The sequence below is a fragment of the Protobothrops mucrosquamatus genome, unplaced genomic scaffold (genome assembly GCF_001527695.2).
Source record: "Protobothrops mucrosquamatus isolate PMUCROS unplaced genomic scaffold, P.Mucros_1.0 scaffold3450, whole genome shotgun sequence".
In the NCBI taxonomy this organism is placed as follows: domain Eukaryota; kingdom Metazoa; phylum Chordata; class Lepidosauria; order Squamata; family Viperidae; genus Protobothrops; species Protobothrops mucrosquamatus.
This window is the reverse complement of record NW_015389428.1, coordinates 133,588-149,440: the sequence shown is the minus strand read 5'-3', so window position 1 is coordinate 149,440 and position 15,853 is coordinate 133,588. Positions and strand designations below refer to the sequence as shown.

The following is a 15,853-nucleotide window of genomic DNA, read 5'->3' as shown; positions in this document are numbered from 1 at the left end:
CATACTGCTGGAGTCTAGCTTGTAAGATTTTAAGCATAACTTTACTAGCATGTGAAATGAGTGCAATGGTGCGATAGTTTGAACATTCTTTGGCATTGCCTTTCTTTGGAATTGGAATGTAAACTGACCTTTTCCAATCCTGTGGCCACTGTTGAGTTTTCCAAATTTGCTGGCAAATTGAGTGTAGCACTTTTACTGCGTCATCTTTTAAGATTTTGAATAGCTCAGCTGGAATACTGTCACCTCCACTAGCTTTGTTGTTGCTCAGATTTCCTAGGGCCCATTTCACTTCACATTCTAGGATGTCTGGCTCGAGGTCAGTGACCACCCCATCGTGGTTATCTGGGACGTTAAGCTCGTTCTTGTATAGTTCTTCTGTGTAATTTTGCCACCTCTTCTTAATCTCTTCAGCCTCTGTTAGGTCCCTGCCATTTTGGTCCTTTATCATGCCCATCTTTCCATGAAACGTTCCCTTCATATCTCCAATTTTCTTGAAAGATCTCTGGTCCTCCCTATTCTGTTGTTTTCTTCTATTTCTTTGCACTGTTCATTTAAGAAGGTATTCTTATCTCTTCTAGCTATTCTCTGGAATTCCGCATTCAATTGGGTGTATCTTTCTCTTTCTCCTTTGCCTTTTGCTTCCCTTCTTTCCTCAGCTATTTGCAAAGCTTCCTCAGACAGCCATTTTGCTGTCTGAGTTATTTAGTCATTGATTTAATTCTTTAAATGTTTTAAAATATTTAAAAAAAAAAAAAGACCGGACAGGAAGTTTATCCATGCTGGGGTCTCTTTGCTGCCTTTCTTAAATATAGAAGGACAGCTAAGCATGCCAAGCCCACCTAATGCTTTATCGCAATAAAAAAAAACCGCACAAAAATAAAAGTGCATACATCGTCAAAGGAAAAGAAACATACATAAAAACCAAGCTCAGAGAGCACCCAGGACTGCGATGATATTACAATACTTAATTCACATTCTTTTTCTATATTTCTCTGCATGGAATTGTAGACACAGGGTGGAGTGAAGGTCTCTGTCAGACCTGCCCCCAGCTTGGTTTCTTAGTAAAGGAAGACCCTCGACTCCATTTGTAGTGAAAGTTACTAAAAGCCAAGTGGACTACAGTATAGCAAAGCCAGAACTGAAGTTCGTGTGCCAAAATTTCCCAGTTAACATTCCTTGTCCAGTTCCTCTCCTGCCCTATGTCAACTGTCCAGTTGGCATTTCCAGGAAAAGAAACTTCTGGGATATGATTTTACCAAGAGTATAATACTTTACTGAAAATTTACATTGGCACAGAATTTTACATAGGCACAAAATTTACATTGGCATGCAAAACCAGCTGTCATGGTTCTGACAGACAGAGATGAATAAAGCAGAACGCCGAGGCTTGCAAATTCCTCAAAGAACATGTTTATTAGTTACAAAATATTGGCATGGTCAAAAGTGAAACCAAGTCTGGATACACAAGCAACAATTTCCCAATATAAAGTTAAATGTCCTACCCACAAAAGCTATGCAAGCAACTACGTTCCCCGATATGATTATTTGGCGGGCTTTTTATGAAACGCCCAGTCGCTAGTCTCGGGAGCAGCCGATGACCTTGGTTCCCACGGGACAAAAGATTATTTTGACTAGCGAAGCACCTGGGCAACACCTCTCCCTCCGTTCTATGTGGCAACCAAGAATAAGAAGGAAAATGGCTGCAGCCATGCTCATTTGTAGAGTTGACACCAGCTCTGGCTTTCCCACTTGAAAGCTTGCTTAATTAAACAATAGATTCCCTCGCCCCCTCCCACCGGGTATTCACATTGTCCAATAGTAATACTTCTTGTTATGGGAAAAGTCCACTTGGTGGTGGGGCCACATTCAACTGTTTCACTTTCCCCTCCCTCCCTCCATACTTCATGGCAGGCTGACAGTCACGAATGTCAAGGATTTGATGGCAGCTCTGACAGTCCCATATTGCACCTCATGCTGCAACTCCTCTGGAGCCTCAGTCTGTAACCCGTCTCCAGTCCCTCCTAGCTCCGCTCTGCTCTCGTTTCTCTCTAGGCTCCTCCCCTCGCGTAAGCCGTGTGAGCTATTCTTCTGCGACGGAGGCTTGTCCAGGGCTGCCACCCTTCACAGCCGAAGCTTATGTAAACAATCAGCTCATCATTCGCTACGAAAGCCACACCAGGAAGATGCATCCTCAAGTAGATTGGATATATACACTGGAGAAGGAAGATTCCAGATTCTATAACAAGTACACCTGGATTTTGCAAAAAGACGAGAAACGCTTTCAGGAGGACGTGCTCATGCTCCAGAGACTCTATAACCAAAGTGGAGGTAAGTGAGGGGTGGGAGGGATGTGGGTGTTATCCTGTCTGACGCTAAGACAAAGACGCAGGCATGTCTTGAGCAGAGGTTTGAAGCTGCAGGACACAGCTTGACAAACTCTGAGTTTATTGCTTCTTATATACTTGTTACAAACACCAGCTTAACCATTAGATGCTGACATTTTACATTCATAAGTTCAACCATTAGATGCTGACATAAAGTTTCTTCATTGGAAAATTCCTAGTAACACATTACATGATCAAAGACCAGGTAAGAACAAATACAGGGAGATGAAAGCAGAAGGAACTAACAAAGGCAGGAAAAGATAGGAGAAGGAACTTAAGCATATTATCTGTTTAGGTAGGTGAGGCATTAAGTCAAAAGGGTATGACCTTCTGGCTGCTTCATTGGGACAAAGGGTATCAAAAGATTATGAGGTTTGTGGGGGGGCAAAGCACAGCAGTTTGCTGCACGTGCATTTTTCCCCACATTATCCTGAAAGAAAGGAGACGGAGGGCAAAGCTCCATTTTCTTACGGATCTTCCTGCCTTCCTCATGAATCGGACTGATTGGTCCACAATAAGCTGGTTGCTGATGCCCTGGCCTTTTCCCTCTTGCAGAACTCAAGTGGGCTCGAGTCTAAAATGAAAATATGACAGTCCGACCGAGAAGCATCAGAAATGTGAATTTTTTTGTTTGTGTGGGTGCAGAAAATTTAGCAAATCGAGCCCAAAATTTCTGTATCTAAGTGAGACATTTGTCAAGTGAGTTTTGCCCCATTTTACAACCTTTCTTGCCCCAGTTGTTAAGCGAATCACTGCAGTTGATAAGTTAGTAACTGTTCTGTCCCAGCCTACGTGAGTTCTTGTTATGCTCACAAGGAGACACCCCTCTTCCAAGAAACAGGCAAGAACCACAATAAAAAACCAACCCCTTTTATTCTTACAGATCTGAGTCAATGTCCAAGGTAAACAAACACAGTTCAAAGAAACTCGATCCTCAACATGAACGGTTGCCTTCGGCAACCAGCACCTCCCACACCTTCCCTTTTATAATTCAGCCAAGGCGAGGCTTCCTAGTGCTTTCTCCTTTGTCTTTGGAGCCACCCCATTGCACTCCTCTGTCCTACTCGTTTCTCTTGCCTGCGCTTTTGTGCATCCTGGCTATTTCCCAACTGTTCTTCATCACTGTCCAACTCAGGCTCCGAGCACAGCTGTGTCTCAGCCTGCGCGCGAGTAGAGGGGCTAGGCTCCTTGTCCGACTGTAAGTCTTGGAGCTCCTAAGAGCCTTCCTCTGACTCTAATGTCACTGCAGGTCCCTCCTCCTCATCTGATTCCTCAGACTCACCTGCCGGATCCACTGCCTGGTGAGGAATCACAACAGTAACCCAAAACAAACAAAACAATCACTTCACAAACGCATGGCACAGCAGAGGAGAACAAACCCATCAGGACAAGATTCAGGAGTCCATCTATATTTAAAAGACAAAAGCCATTCTTTCGAAGACAGCAAAGTCCACATTTTGGACAGAGAGAACCGCTGGTTTGAAAGAGGGATCAATGAAGCCATCTATGTCAAAATTGAACAGAGGGGAAGGGATACGACATCAACAGAGAGGGAGGGATACAACATCATCTATCTCCAGTCTACAACACAGTCCTTTCAGACATTTCCAAGAAGGCTCCACCCCCATTTGCACATCTCAGGTGACCCTGAGCACACAGGTAAACCTCCAAGTGGCCTGAATGACTCTCTAAAAGAATGCAAATGACCAGCGGTCTGCAAGGAGTATAAGTCCTTCCATTCCCCACCATCTGGTCAGAGCTGAAGCAGCTTCTTGGATGAGAAGCGAAACGTCTTCAAAGAAAAACAAGAAAGTCCAGTTGCCGCTTGAAAAAAGCACCTTTGACTGAGAATCTCCATAGACACATACCAGGCTCCATGCTATGGATGGGGCAAACCGGAACCGGAACAGGAAAGGACAACTCTTGATGCCGTGTGGTTAATCAAAATAACTTTTACCGAGAGACAGTGGTTGCAGTAAGGCCAAGTGGAATCTAACATTCCTGCACAAAGCACCAAGCTAGTCTTCCCCCGCAGAAACCCACCGGCAGCCAATACAGTGCGGAATGGCGGTTTTGAGAATGCTGAGGTACAGGACGGATAGCAGGTCATCCTCAGGGCTGAGCAACCTTGGAGTCAGGCTGGAATCGGCTGGGAAGGAGTCCATTCTGTCTCTGAAGACGATCCACCTCCCTAATTCCCATGTGATCATGGGCTGTTTTTGCCAAAAATTGGAAGAAAATGCCAGTTTGGGGCAAAAGTCACAAATTGCAATCACATGACTATGGAAAACTGCAAATGGCGGTAAATACACAGTGGTTGCTGAGTGACTGAAATACAGTCATGTGACCACAGGGAGGGAAACAAGTGTTAGTTTCGGAATCAGATCGTAAGTACCGTATTTTCCGGCGTATAAGACAACTTTCTAAACCCTGAAAATCTTCTCAAAAGTCGGGGGTCGTCTTATACGCCCAGTCGCCTTATACGCCGGAAAATACGGCCGAGCCGGCCACATGTTTCCCCAGGCCGGGCTGGGCCGCAGTCATGGCTGGTGTGGCGGCCGGCGGGACCATTGCACCCCGGGAAGCCGAGCCGGCCATATGTCTCCCCAGGCCGGGCCGGGCGTCAGTCATGGCTGGGCTGGTGGCCAGCGGGGGCATTGCACCTCGGGAAGCCGAGCTGGCCACATCTCTCCCCGGGCCGGGTGGCAGTCAGGCACGAAGCTCGCCTGGCTGCCGCAGGGCTCTCCTGGCTGCCGCCTGCCACCCGGCCCCATCGGTGGCGCCTTCCTCGGCCACTTTCGGGGAGCTGCCGCCGCCCTCGGTGCTGCAGAAGGGGACCTTAGGCTGCGAGGGCGGCGGGGCTGGTGGCGATCGGGACCCCCCCCGTCCCCACGGCGGCACTCCCCGTTGCAGCCGCGGCCGCCCATGGTGCACCCGGCCTTGGTGCCCTCCTCTTGCGACGGCGAAGTGGCTGAGGATGCAGCGGGAGTGGCGGCCGGGTCAGGGGCGGCGGCGGTGACCCCAACAATGCTGCAGTGTCTGCTGCCGGAGCCGCTGCCTCCCCGCACGTTCGGCTGAGGACGCAATGGGGGCGGCGGCCAGGAGCTGTTGCCTCCCGTCCTGCTCCCCTTCCCTGCCCGTTCGGCGCCGTCTGCCTTTCATTCTCTCTCTCTCTCTCCTAACCTGGAGGGAGAGAAAGAGAGAAAGAGGAAAGAAAGAGAAGAGAAAGAGGAAAGAGAAAGAGAGAAAGAGGAAAGAGAGAGAGGAAAGAGAAAGAGGAAAGAAAGAGAAGAGAAACAGAGGAAAGAGGGAAAGAGAAAGGAAAGAGAAAGAGAGGAAAGAGAAGAGAAAGTGAAAGAGGAAAGAGAGAAAGTTAGAGGAAAGAGAAAGGAAGAGAAAGAGACAGAGACAGAGAAAGAGAGAGGAAAGAGAGAGAGAAAGTTAGAGGAAAGAGAGAAAGAGAAGAGAGAGGAAATAGAGAAAGAGGAAAGAGAGAGAAAGAGAGAAAGAGGAAAGAGAAAGAGATAAAGAGGGAGAGGAAAGAGGGGGAGAGGAAAGAGAAAAAGAGGAAAGGGAGAGAAGGAGAGGAAAGAGAGAGAAAGAGAGAAAATGAGGAAAGAGAAAAAAGATTGAGAAAAGAGAGGAAAGAGAAAGGAAAGAAGAAAAAGAGAGGAAAGAGGAAAGAGAGAGACAGAGAAAGAGAGGAAAGAGAGAGAGAAAGTTAGAGGAAAGAGAAAGAGGAAAGAGAAAGAAAGAGAGAGAGGAAAGAAAGGAAAGAGAGAGGAAAGAGAGACAGAGAGAGAGACCCTTTTGACATCTAAAATGAAGATAACACTGCATATATCCTTTTTTACCTTTATTTTATATATACACACACAAACATACACACACACACACATATCATAAAGGTAAAAAAGGATATATGCAGTCTTATCTTCATTTTAGATATCAAAAGGGTTTTGCGGCTCCCAGTGTTTTGTTTTCAGTGGGAAATGTGTCCAAGTGGCTCTTTGAGTGTTTTGGGTTGCCTACCCCTGATATAGGCCAAACTCTATATTTTAACTGGAAAAGTTGGGGGTCGTCTTATACGCCCAGTTGTCTTATACGCCGGAAAATACGGTATCTTTGGGGAGGCCCATCTAACTGAACTACCTAACAATCCTAAGACTACGTGTACATCCATATAATTTTCATTGCAACAACAGAGAATAGAATGGAATGGAATGGAATAGAATAGAATAGAATAGAATAGAATAGAATAGAATAGAATAGAATAGAATAGACGTTAGAGACCTTTTAGTCCAACACCCTGCTCAGGCAGGAAACCCTATACAATTTCAGACAAATTTTTGTCCAGTCTCTTCTTAAAAACTTCCAGTGTTGGAGCATTGATAGCTTCTGGAAGCAAATTGTTCCACTGGTTAATTGTGCTCACTGTCAGGAAACTTCTCCTCAGTTTTGGGTTGCTTCTCTCCTTGATTAGTTTCCATCCATTGCTTCTTGTCCTGCCCTCAGGTGCTTTGGAGAAGAGGTTGACCCCCCTGTTCTTTGGGGCAGCCCCTGACATATTGGAACACTGCTATCATGTCCTCCCTCGTCCTTCTCTTCATTAAACAGGACATACCCAATTCCAGCAACTGTTCCTTACATATTTTAGCTTCCAACTCCCTGATCATCTTTGTTGCTCTTCTCTGCACTCTTTCTAGAGTCTCAACATCTGTAACAAATATCATCCACAAATGCTAACAAGATAGATCTTTTGCCTTCACAATTTCGAGTTATCTAAAAGTGATCTCAGGAAAGGCAACTTCACTCCAGTGCTGGGAGATGTAGGCCTCTAAGAAATACTGTCTTAATCAAGGAATTTTGGACTGTATGAGGAATTTCCCAGCCTTGTTTATAGTGAGTTCCTTTATAGTGAGAAATCTGTCTTACAGATCCCAAATTCTGTCTCAACCTCGACTGGCCTTCAAGATCTCTTCCTGTAATCCTTGTCTTTCTTGCTTTCTTCTCTCGGCAGTCACAGAATCTGGAGCTCCAGCAGGAAGTGGCTTTCTCTGATTTCCTAGAGAACTTTTCCTCCTAACCTCGGGGATGCTTCTTTTAGGCTTTCACATCGTCCAGTTGATGGTCTTCTGTGAAGTAGGGGAAGATAGGAAAAGGAGCGGCCGCTGGCAGTACGGCTATGATGGGCGGGATTTCCTTGGCTATGACATGGGGACCGGCATCTGGACAGTAGCTGACAAAGAAGCCCAGGAGGTCAAGCGGAGGATCGAAACCGCCATCAATCAGCGTTTCACAGATTACCTGGAGAGCATCTGCCTGGAGTGGCTGCAGAAGAACAACCACTACAGATCGGAGATATCCTTGAGGGAAGGTATGGAGAAACAGCCAGAGAGAAAGTATGGGAGCTGCATCTGCTTAGGTGTTGCGAGTGTTTCCTGTGTAGGTTTGCTGGCAAAGAACAGGCCAGATGACCCAGTTGGCTTGTTTTCTGCTGGCTATCATCAGCCGATGTGCTGCCCCACTCACTCATGCCCAGGTAACTGTGGTTTAGTGATTTTATTAATGTTCCCCAGTAATTCCCTTTACCAATATTCAGAACTGTCTCTATAGGCCCAGCCACAAGCAAGCCAAGATTAGTCCACAAAGCAACTGGTCAATAGTCCACAAATAAGTGAAAGTTGTTCAAACAAATAGCTCCAGTAAACAAACTTAAATCCACCAGGCCAAAATAAAATACACACTCGAAAGCTCACTTAGCAAGAAAAGTTCAGAGTTTCCACGGCACGATTCCAAACACAGTGAAGCAGGAACCACAACGAGGAAACAAACAGCCGGCAGTAACGCCTCCCTATTACTGCTGTCCTAAATAGCCAGTTTCCCAGTGCAGCCCATCAAGATGGGCAGGGCCTTCTCCCTAGTAGTCTGGCTGACCTCCACTGCTCCTGCCTTTTCTCTGCCCTGTGTGCTCTCGGATAAGGTGCAAGAGGCAGTTCCTCCTCCTCTTCGCTGGCCGTCTGCCTCTGCAGGCTTTCCCCAGCTGAAGCCTCCTCTGATTCTCTTTTGGCTGGCTGTTCAGAGTCATTATTTAACCGAGTGAGGAGGAATCTAGGGAGTCGTCCAAGCGATTGCAGCCTCGATGCTGCCCTTGTTTTTAGCCCTCTCTGATATTATTTTTTTCAAAAAATCAGTCTCTATAAGTAGAAATAGTAGTGTCAATCTTGTAAGGGAATCCAGACAGGAAGCAGAACCAGAAGAGTTAATTCGAATCAAATCAAATCAACTTGATTTGGCCATAAGTGATTAGATACACAAGGAATTTGTCTCCAGTACAGAAACACTCAGTGTACTTGCAAGGCAACAGAGAAAATAATAATTCAGCTCGACTTACAGTCACAATTGAGTCCAAAATTTCTGTTGCGAAGTGAGAAATTTGTTAAGTGAATTTTGCCCCATTTTACAATTTTTCATAATTCTTAACTGAATCACAGCAGTTGTTAAATGAGTAACACGGTTGTTAAGAAAATATGGCTTCCCCGCTGACTTTGCTTGTCGGAAGGTTGTAAAAGGTGATCATATGACCCCTAGACACTGTAATCATCATAAATACGTTGCCAAGCATCTGAATTTTGATCATGTGACCATGGAGATGCTGTAACGGTCGTTAAGTGTGAAAAACTAAGTCACTTTTTCCTGTGCTGTTGTAATTTTGAACAGTCACTAAATGTTGTAAGTCGAGGGGTACCTGTATTTAATTAAATGCTTTTATGTTTGTTTTTCTGGCAGAAAGAAATTATTCAAAGCAGCTTGATTTATTTGGAGACTCATAGAGTTCTGGTTGCACGTGTAATGCACAAGTCAAGCTGATTTCTGGGGAGGCTCAATTTTGATTCTAACCCCCCTTTTTTTTCCAGCTCCTCCAGTGGTGACGATGAGCAGCAGGACAGAAGCTGATGGTATGGAGAGGCACGTCTGCCGAATCCACGGCTTCTATCCCAGGGAGATCGATGCCTCCTGGAGGAGGGATGGGGAATTCTGGCTGCAAGACACCTTCCATGAGTCTCTGGCCCCCAACTCAGATGGGACCTACTATTACTCGCTCGGAATCCAGATCGATCCCAAGGAGAGGGGCCGCTATCATTGCCACGTGGAGCACAATGGCTTGCAGCAACCTCTGGACCTGGACCTGAAGGGTGAGAGGCTGCAGGGAGGGAAAGGCTGGGCTCTTTTTACAGCTGGAGAATTATGGGAAAGAAATTGTGCCCATATATATAATAATAATAATAATAACACCACCACCACCAACATTAAATAGTAGTAGTAGAGTTGGAAGGGACCTTGGAGGTCTTCTAGTCCAATTCCTGCTCAGGCAGGAAACCCAATACCATTACAGACAGATGGTTGTCCAGTCTCTTCTTAAAAACTTCCAGTGTTGGAGCATTCACCGCTTCTGGAGGCAGGTTGTTCCACTGATTAATTGTTCTAACTGTCAGGAAATTTCTTCTTAGATGTAGGTTGCTTCTCTCTTTGATTAGTTTCCATCCATTGCTTCTATTCTATTCTATTCTATTCTATTCTAGACATCTCCTATGACGTAGAGACATCTGACATTTAATTTGGTATATCCCTTATCTTTCTCGCTGTTTGAGATCTTTTCCCCCAAAAAGTAGATATTTTGTGGTTCCCATGGAGTGATTTGCTCTTTCTTCCAATCCAGTTCCAGTATCCAGTTCCAGTCTGGGGCTTATCATCTGTGTTAGTGTGGCTGGCGTTATCTTGGTGTGTGCAATTTCTGGGATCTTGGTATTTCTCAGTAAGTATCCTTTTCTGGGTGATTGAAAGATGGGTCAATTACTCCCATGTGTCTCCCTTTGGGGAGCTAGCTAACTTGTTTGCTTACTTGCTGCTTCCTTGTTTATTTATGTATTCATTTATTTATTACCTGCCTTTATTATTTTCACAAATAACTCAGGGCTGTAAACATATCCAACACACCTTCCTACTATTTTTCTTCTAGCCAATGCCTTAACCACTAGACCAAACTGTTTCTCTTTTGTTTCTGGGCTTCCTTTTTCCCTGTTTTCCCAGCCAACTTAAGGAGCATTTGAGATCTCAGCCTCTTGCTGGGATTCCAGTCTCAGTTCAGCTGAGTCCAAGGTTTGGACAGTCCTGTCTTCTTCTGAGTTGGGAAGAGGCATTCCAGTTCTGTCCCTTTCAAAGGCTTTGTTCAAAGAGAAGGGCTTCAATGAAAATCTTCCTCCCCTCCCAGCTGCTGCTTCTGCTGCTGCTTTCTCCATTTCCCTCCCCTCCTGGGGAATGATCCATTGATCATTGATAATCCAGTGATCCTGTCAGGGAATTGCGCAGCAGCTGTCCAAATAAAGTCAGAGACGCTGACACGAACTTGTAGGTTTATATGAATAAATATATTTAACATCTCTATATACAGCAAACTAGATAGGCAAACAGGAGCATCGTGAGGTAAATAGCAGAGCCCAGAAGGCACACAGAAGAAAAAAGGGGAAAAAGGGACACTCCCCCTCCGCTGCACCCACAGCAACCAATCACAGTGCAGTTTTCCTCAGGCAGGAACCAGCACTCTCCAACCAATCGATACATAGTTAAAAACAAATATACCTGACGCCTAAAGGAATGGCAAGTCAAAATGAACAGGCACGTAGCTGCCAAAGTTTCATTCTTGACATATTGCCTCCCCAAAAGAAGAATGAATCTGGAAATACATAAAAACAAATATACATGCATATAGACATGGATTAGGAATTAACCGTTCATCCATGTGTATATGTATGTATATTTGTTTTATTTGTTTAATTCTATGAATTGGTGCCTGGGAACCTCAAAGTTAATTTTGCTTTGACATTACCATGCCGTGTATTCAATAAACAGTAAGATTTTCAGAAACAGAGTGAATCTGATGATTTATTTGGATCCTCAAGCTGGATGTTGAGAACAACCCCTGTGTATTTGGGCTCACTGCATAACCCCACTACTCCAGCTACTAAATTTGAATATCTTAACACGATCCATTTGTATCAAAGCCAGGATCCTCAGATTCTCTGTCCTAAGAGAGGGACTGATTTGATCATATTTGGCAGACCTGTTGCCGTGTGAGGTTGGCATGCTTTTGATTCCTGATGCGTCGGCAATGTCTTTTGGTTGGATCCAGAAAGGGTACCGTCTCTGTTCCTGCTCCTCCTTTTGGAAACAGGGCAATAATCTCCCCTCCCTGAGATTTGGGTAGTCCCAAATAGAGATGGGAAGGCCTGGGAAAAAAAACCCAGAAAAAAATGGGGAAAAAAACAGAGGGGGGGAGCCATTTGGGGAAAAATGGACAAACTGTTTTTTCCCCAATTTTTCTGTTTTTTTTCCCAGGCCTTCCTATCTGTCTTCTTTTTGGAGAACATTAAAGTCCTATTTGTTTCCCCCAAACCTTAGAAACCCTTTTTCAGATTAACACATTTTGTTAAAAGGCACCAGCTTTTGCAATATGCATCTTTTGAAGTGAGCTCATTAAAGTTTACGCCTTCCCATCATTGATTGGCTTCCCCTTGGCTTTTCTCCTAACATCTCCTCTTTTTGCTCTCTCTTTCTGCAATTTAGGATTCAGGAGAGGAGAGGATGATCCCAGGAATGACCCTTCTCGTGAGTAGAATTATTACCAAATATTTTTGTGTTTTGCATGCAAGAATCAAAGTCCAGGTTGTGAAATGAATCTGAGAGAAAATGCAAGCAAAGATGTCGATGAGAATGACGGGCGGGTAGGATTGGGGAACAGTCCAGGTTCAAAATTTTCTCAGCCTGCTATAAAAATATTATGGGCTGCCTGGAGCCTTTCAGGTAGGTTTGTTTGTTTAGATTTGTAACCCATCTTTATTATTTTATTTTATTACTGTCAAGGTTCCGACTGACGAACCCAACCAAGCAAACACCTTCGAGAAATTCCAATCTCTTAATGTAAATCTTTATTGAGTACATCATTTCGGCACACAAGAAAGCAAAACCAGTTCTGGCAAGATCCCTCCCAAATCCATATAGTAAAAGCATGGAATTCTCCCTCCTCCCTCTGGGTCAGGTCACGTTGCCCAATCAAGTAGAAAAATATTGTTATGAGAAAGTGTTTCTGGGTCTGGTCAAACATCTGGTGCAATGTCCTTGAGTCTCATGGTCTGGCTTCTGAAACTTTGATGTCTGCATTCCAAACCTATCCTTTCTCCCCCCCCCTCCTGAGTTCATTGGCATCTGAAAAGCAATAATTATTCAAAACTTGACAATTACTTTGTATTTATTTATAAGTAACCCATTGTGGGGAACAGACATAGTACTCTTCTTCCTTCTGTTTTTTCCACAACAACAATCTTGTGAGGTGGGGTGGTTTGAAAGACAGAGTGACTAGTCCCAGCACGCTTTCATGCCTAAGGCGGGACTAGAATTCACCATTTCCTGGTGATCGACTGAAATTCATCCAGCCTGTTTTCATATGTAAGGCGGGACTAGAACTCACTGTCTCCTAGTGTCTAACCTGGTGCCTTCACCACTAGACAAAGCTGGTTATACAATGGCGCCCCTCCAATCAGCTTCTCTGCTGTGACTACTTGCAGTTTTCAGCAAAACCAGCCCATGGTGAACAATTGACTGCCTCAAAAATAAGTTGTAAAATTGGGTCAGTCACATGGGTGACCTGTTTTACGACCACCATGACTTAGGACCATAATGGGCAGGCTCCATTATGGTCATAAGTTGGAAATTCCCTCTACCTCCTTCCCCCTTGTCAAGCCAAAACATTTTATTTTGAGGGGTCCTTGATGTTCTCTGAGCTTGCTGTCAGCAAACAAGACTCCTTACTAGCACTGATGATGTTACCTAGTTAGGTAATGAAACATCTGCAAGAAAACAAGCAAGCTCAGAGAACACCAAGGACCCTCTCAAAGCAATGTTTCTCAACCTTAGTAACTTTAAGATGTGTGGACTTCATCCCCCAGAATTCCCATGCCAGAGCTACAAATATACTCCTTTATTGGTACATTTTATTTTATTCCACATCTAAATAAAACCCATATAAGTTTGAGCTGGGTGACAGCTGATCCCAAGAAGGAAGTCAAGGTCAATTCTGGTTAGTCAGAGTCAAACTCCAGCTTGAAGTCAGCGACCAGGATAGACCTTGGCCTCTTGGGTTGTCCTCATCCAGGAACAAAAGTAGATGTTTTTTGTCATTGCAGGTCTGTCACTTTTATGTCCTTCTGCAGTGTTGAATTGATCATTGTTTGTCCTATGTTTTCTCCGCAGTCTGAAACGATGCTGTGAATTGAGATGGAAGCACAGGAAATGTTGCCACATGGCTCTTTTTTCATGTCACGATATCAACTTCCTGGCTCTGGCTGAGCTATTCGGACTGCAATTGAATTGATGAAATGTTTGCAAATGTATTTGGATGTTTGTAAGCTTTTTAACTGCTTGGATATTTAGTGCGTAGCAAAACGTAGGCTGAGTTCAACACAGTGTGGTAAACAAAACAAGGCTATCGAAACAAGGTGGCTGTATTCACAAAGCTGTTATGGCAGAAGAAGTAAATATATGATTTAAGGTGAAGGCCTGCTTGATACAGCAAGCTAAGATGAACCGCTTGAGTTAGAATAGAATAGAGCTGGAAGGGACCTTGGAGGTCTTCTACTACAGGGCTTTTCAACCGGTGGTATGTGTACCACTTATGGTACTTTACCATGTGGCAGGTGGTACACAACTGCTAGCCAAGTGTAGCGGGAGGGGAATGAGCCTAAGTGAGCCAAGCAGCTGCATGACTATCTGGGCTCGGCAGAAGCCCCAGGAGCTGGCAGGGCTCCAGCTGATTGACGCTTCTGGAAGCAGCTCGGAGCTGGAGGTAAACTGAAGAAAAAGGGGGAGGAGGAGAGGAGAGGCTATAAAAGGAGGTGGTTTGGGTGGGGGAAGGGAGAAAAAGACAAAAGGAAAGGTTTAATCCCTTTAAAGAAATGTAATTAGTTGCCTTTTAGAAAGTTTTCTTTGAAGGTAAGCAGGCTTAATTTAAATCTAAAGCTTTTCACAATTGCCTGAGCCTTTCAGTCCACGATTGCAACATTGTGACCCATGACATGCCTGAGGAAGCTTAAAGAGAGTGAAAAAAAATGGAGTTTGTGTTTCTTGATTGCTTTGCACTTGATTCCTGTGTCTTTAAGGGTACAGGTTACGGATTGGGGGGATGCATTCTTTTTACACTGTGGAAGAGCTCAGAAAGGAGAGAGCTCAGAAGGGCTGACCAGGTAGCTCAGGAGTCTACAAACGTAGCAACTTTAAGACCTGTAGACTTCAACTCCCAGAATTCCTCAACCAGCCATGAGGGCCGAGGAATTCTGGGAGTTGAAGTCCACAAATCATAAGGGGGCCATCTTTCCCCACCCATTTTAGAGGATGAAGGGGTCATATCGGTCATCGACTGCAGAATAAACCACTAGTGCCTCTGGAGCCTCATTCTTGCTGCTTTTCCCATTGTCCCTCCTCTGGGGCTTCTGATTGTGTGGCGCCAGCAGGGGCACCTCTGAATTATTGGAAAACTATGAGGGGCACCGTCCCCCCAAAAATCAGGAACACTGCTTTCAAAGAAAGCCACTGATAACTGACAAGATTCCTAAGAATCTTAATATGTAGTGATGAAAATGTGATCTGTTTTGAATTGCGCCCTAGCAAAATAGTGGATTTTTTTTACCTCCCATTCTTTCTCTTTAAATTCACCTTCTAGATCAGGGGTCTTCAAACTCGGCCCTTTTATAACTCATGGACTTCAATTCCCAGAATTCCTCAGGCACGCTGGCTGAGGAATTCTGGGAGTTGAAGTCCATGAGTCATAAACGGGGCTGAGTTTGAAGACCTCTGTTCTAATTCAGCGGCCCACAAGCTTTTGAACACCAGGGACCGGTTCTGCGAAGAGAGGGTTTTCTGCGGACCAGATGGGGCTTCCCTTGTTTGAGCAGACCAATGCCGATCTATGTACCAGGGGTTGGGGACCCCTGTTCTAGATTATCCTCACCTGCCCAAATACCAAACTATTATTGATTGCTGCCTCCTTCCCCACCCCTCACCTCCCCCTGTTGCCCCAGCCCCAGTTCCCCCTTGCTGCCCTCTGACCCTCTTTGGATGACAGTATTGTTAGCTATTAAATGTGTAGGATGCCAAGCTACTCTAGTGCAGGCAGTCCTCGATGTAAGATCAATTTCCGTTGCTAAGCGAGACAATTGTTCAGTGAATTTTGCCCCATTTTAACAACCCTTCTTGTCACAGTTGTTAAGTGAATCACTGCAGTTGTTAAGTGAGTAACAGGGTTGTTAAATGAATCTGGCTTCCCCATTGCTGGTCGTAAAGTCGCAAAAGGGGATCACATGACCCCGGGACACTGCAACCGTCGTAAATCTGAGCCAGTTTCCAAGTGTCCAAATTTT

At 44.9% G+C, this 15,853-nt stretch overlaps 1 protein-coding gene across 1 annotated transcript in view; it reads left to right on the top strand.

The window, feature by feature from the left end:
- Nucleotides 1-10,495, top strand: part of LOC107297668 (class I histocompatibility antigen, F10 alpha chain-like) — a 13,332-nt gene extending 2,837 nt beyond the window's left edge. Inside the window, exons 3-6 of the mRNA XM_015827027.2 lie at nucleotides 2,053-2,328; nucleotides 7,492-7,761; nucleotides 9,302-9,604; nucleotides 10,476-10,495. Coding sequence (XP_015682513.2) covers nucleotides 2,053-2,328; nucleotides 7,492-7,761; nucleotides 9,302-9,604; nucleotides 10,476-10,495 — 869 coding nt within the window. The remainder of the gene's footprint in view (nucleotides 1-2,052; nucleotides 2,329-7,491; nucleotides 7,762-9,301; nucleotides 9,605-10,475) is intronic.
- Nucleotides 10,496-15,853: the final 5,358 nt, after the last annotated feature.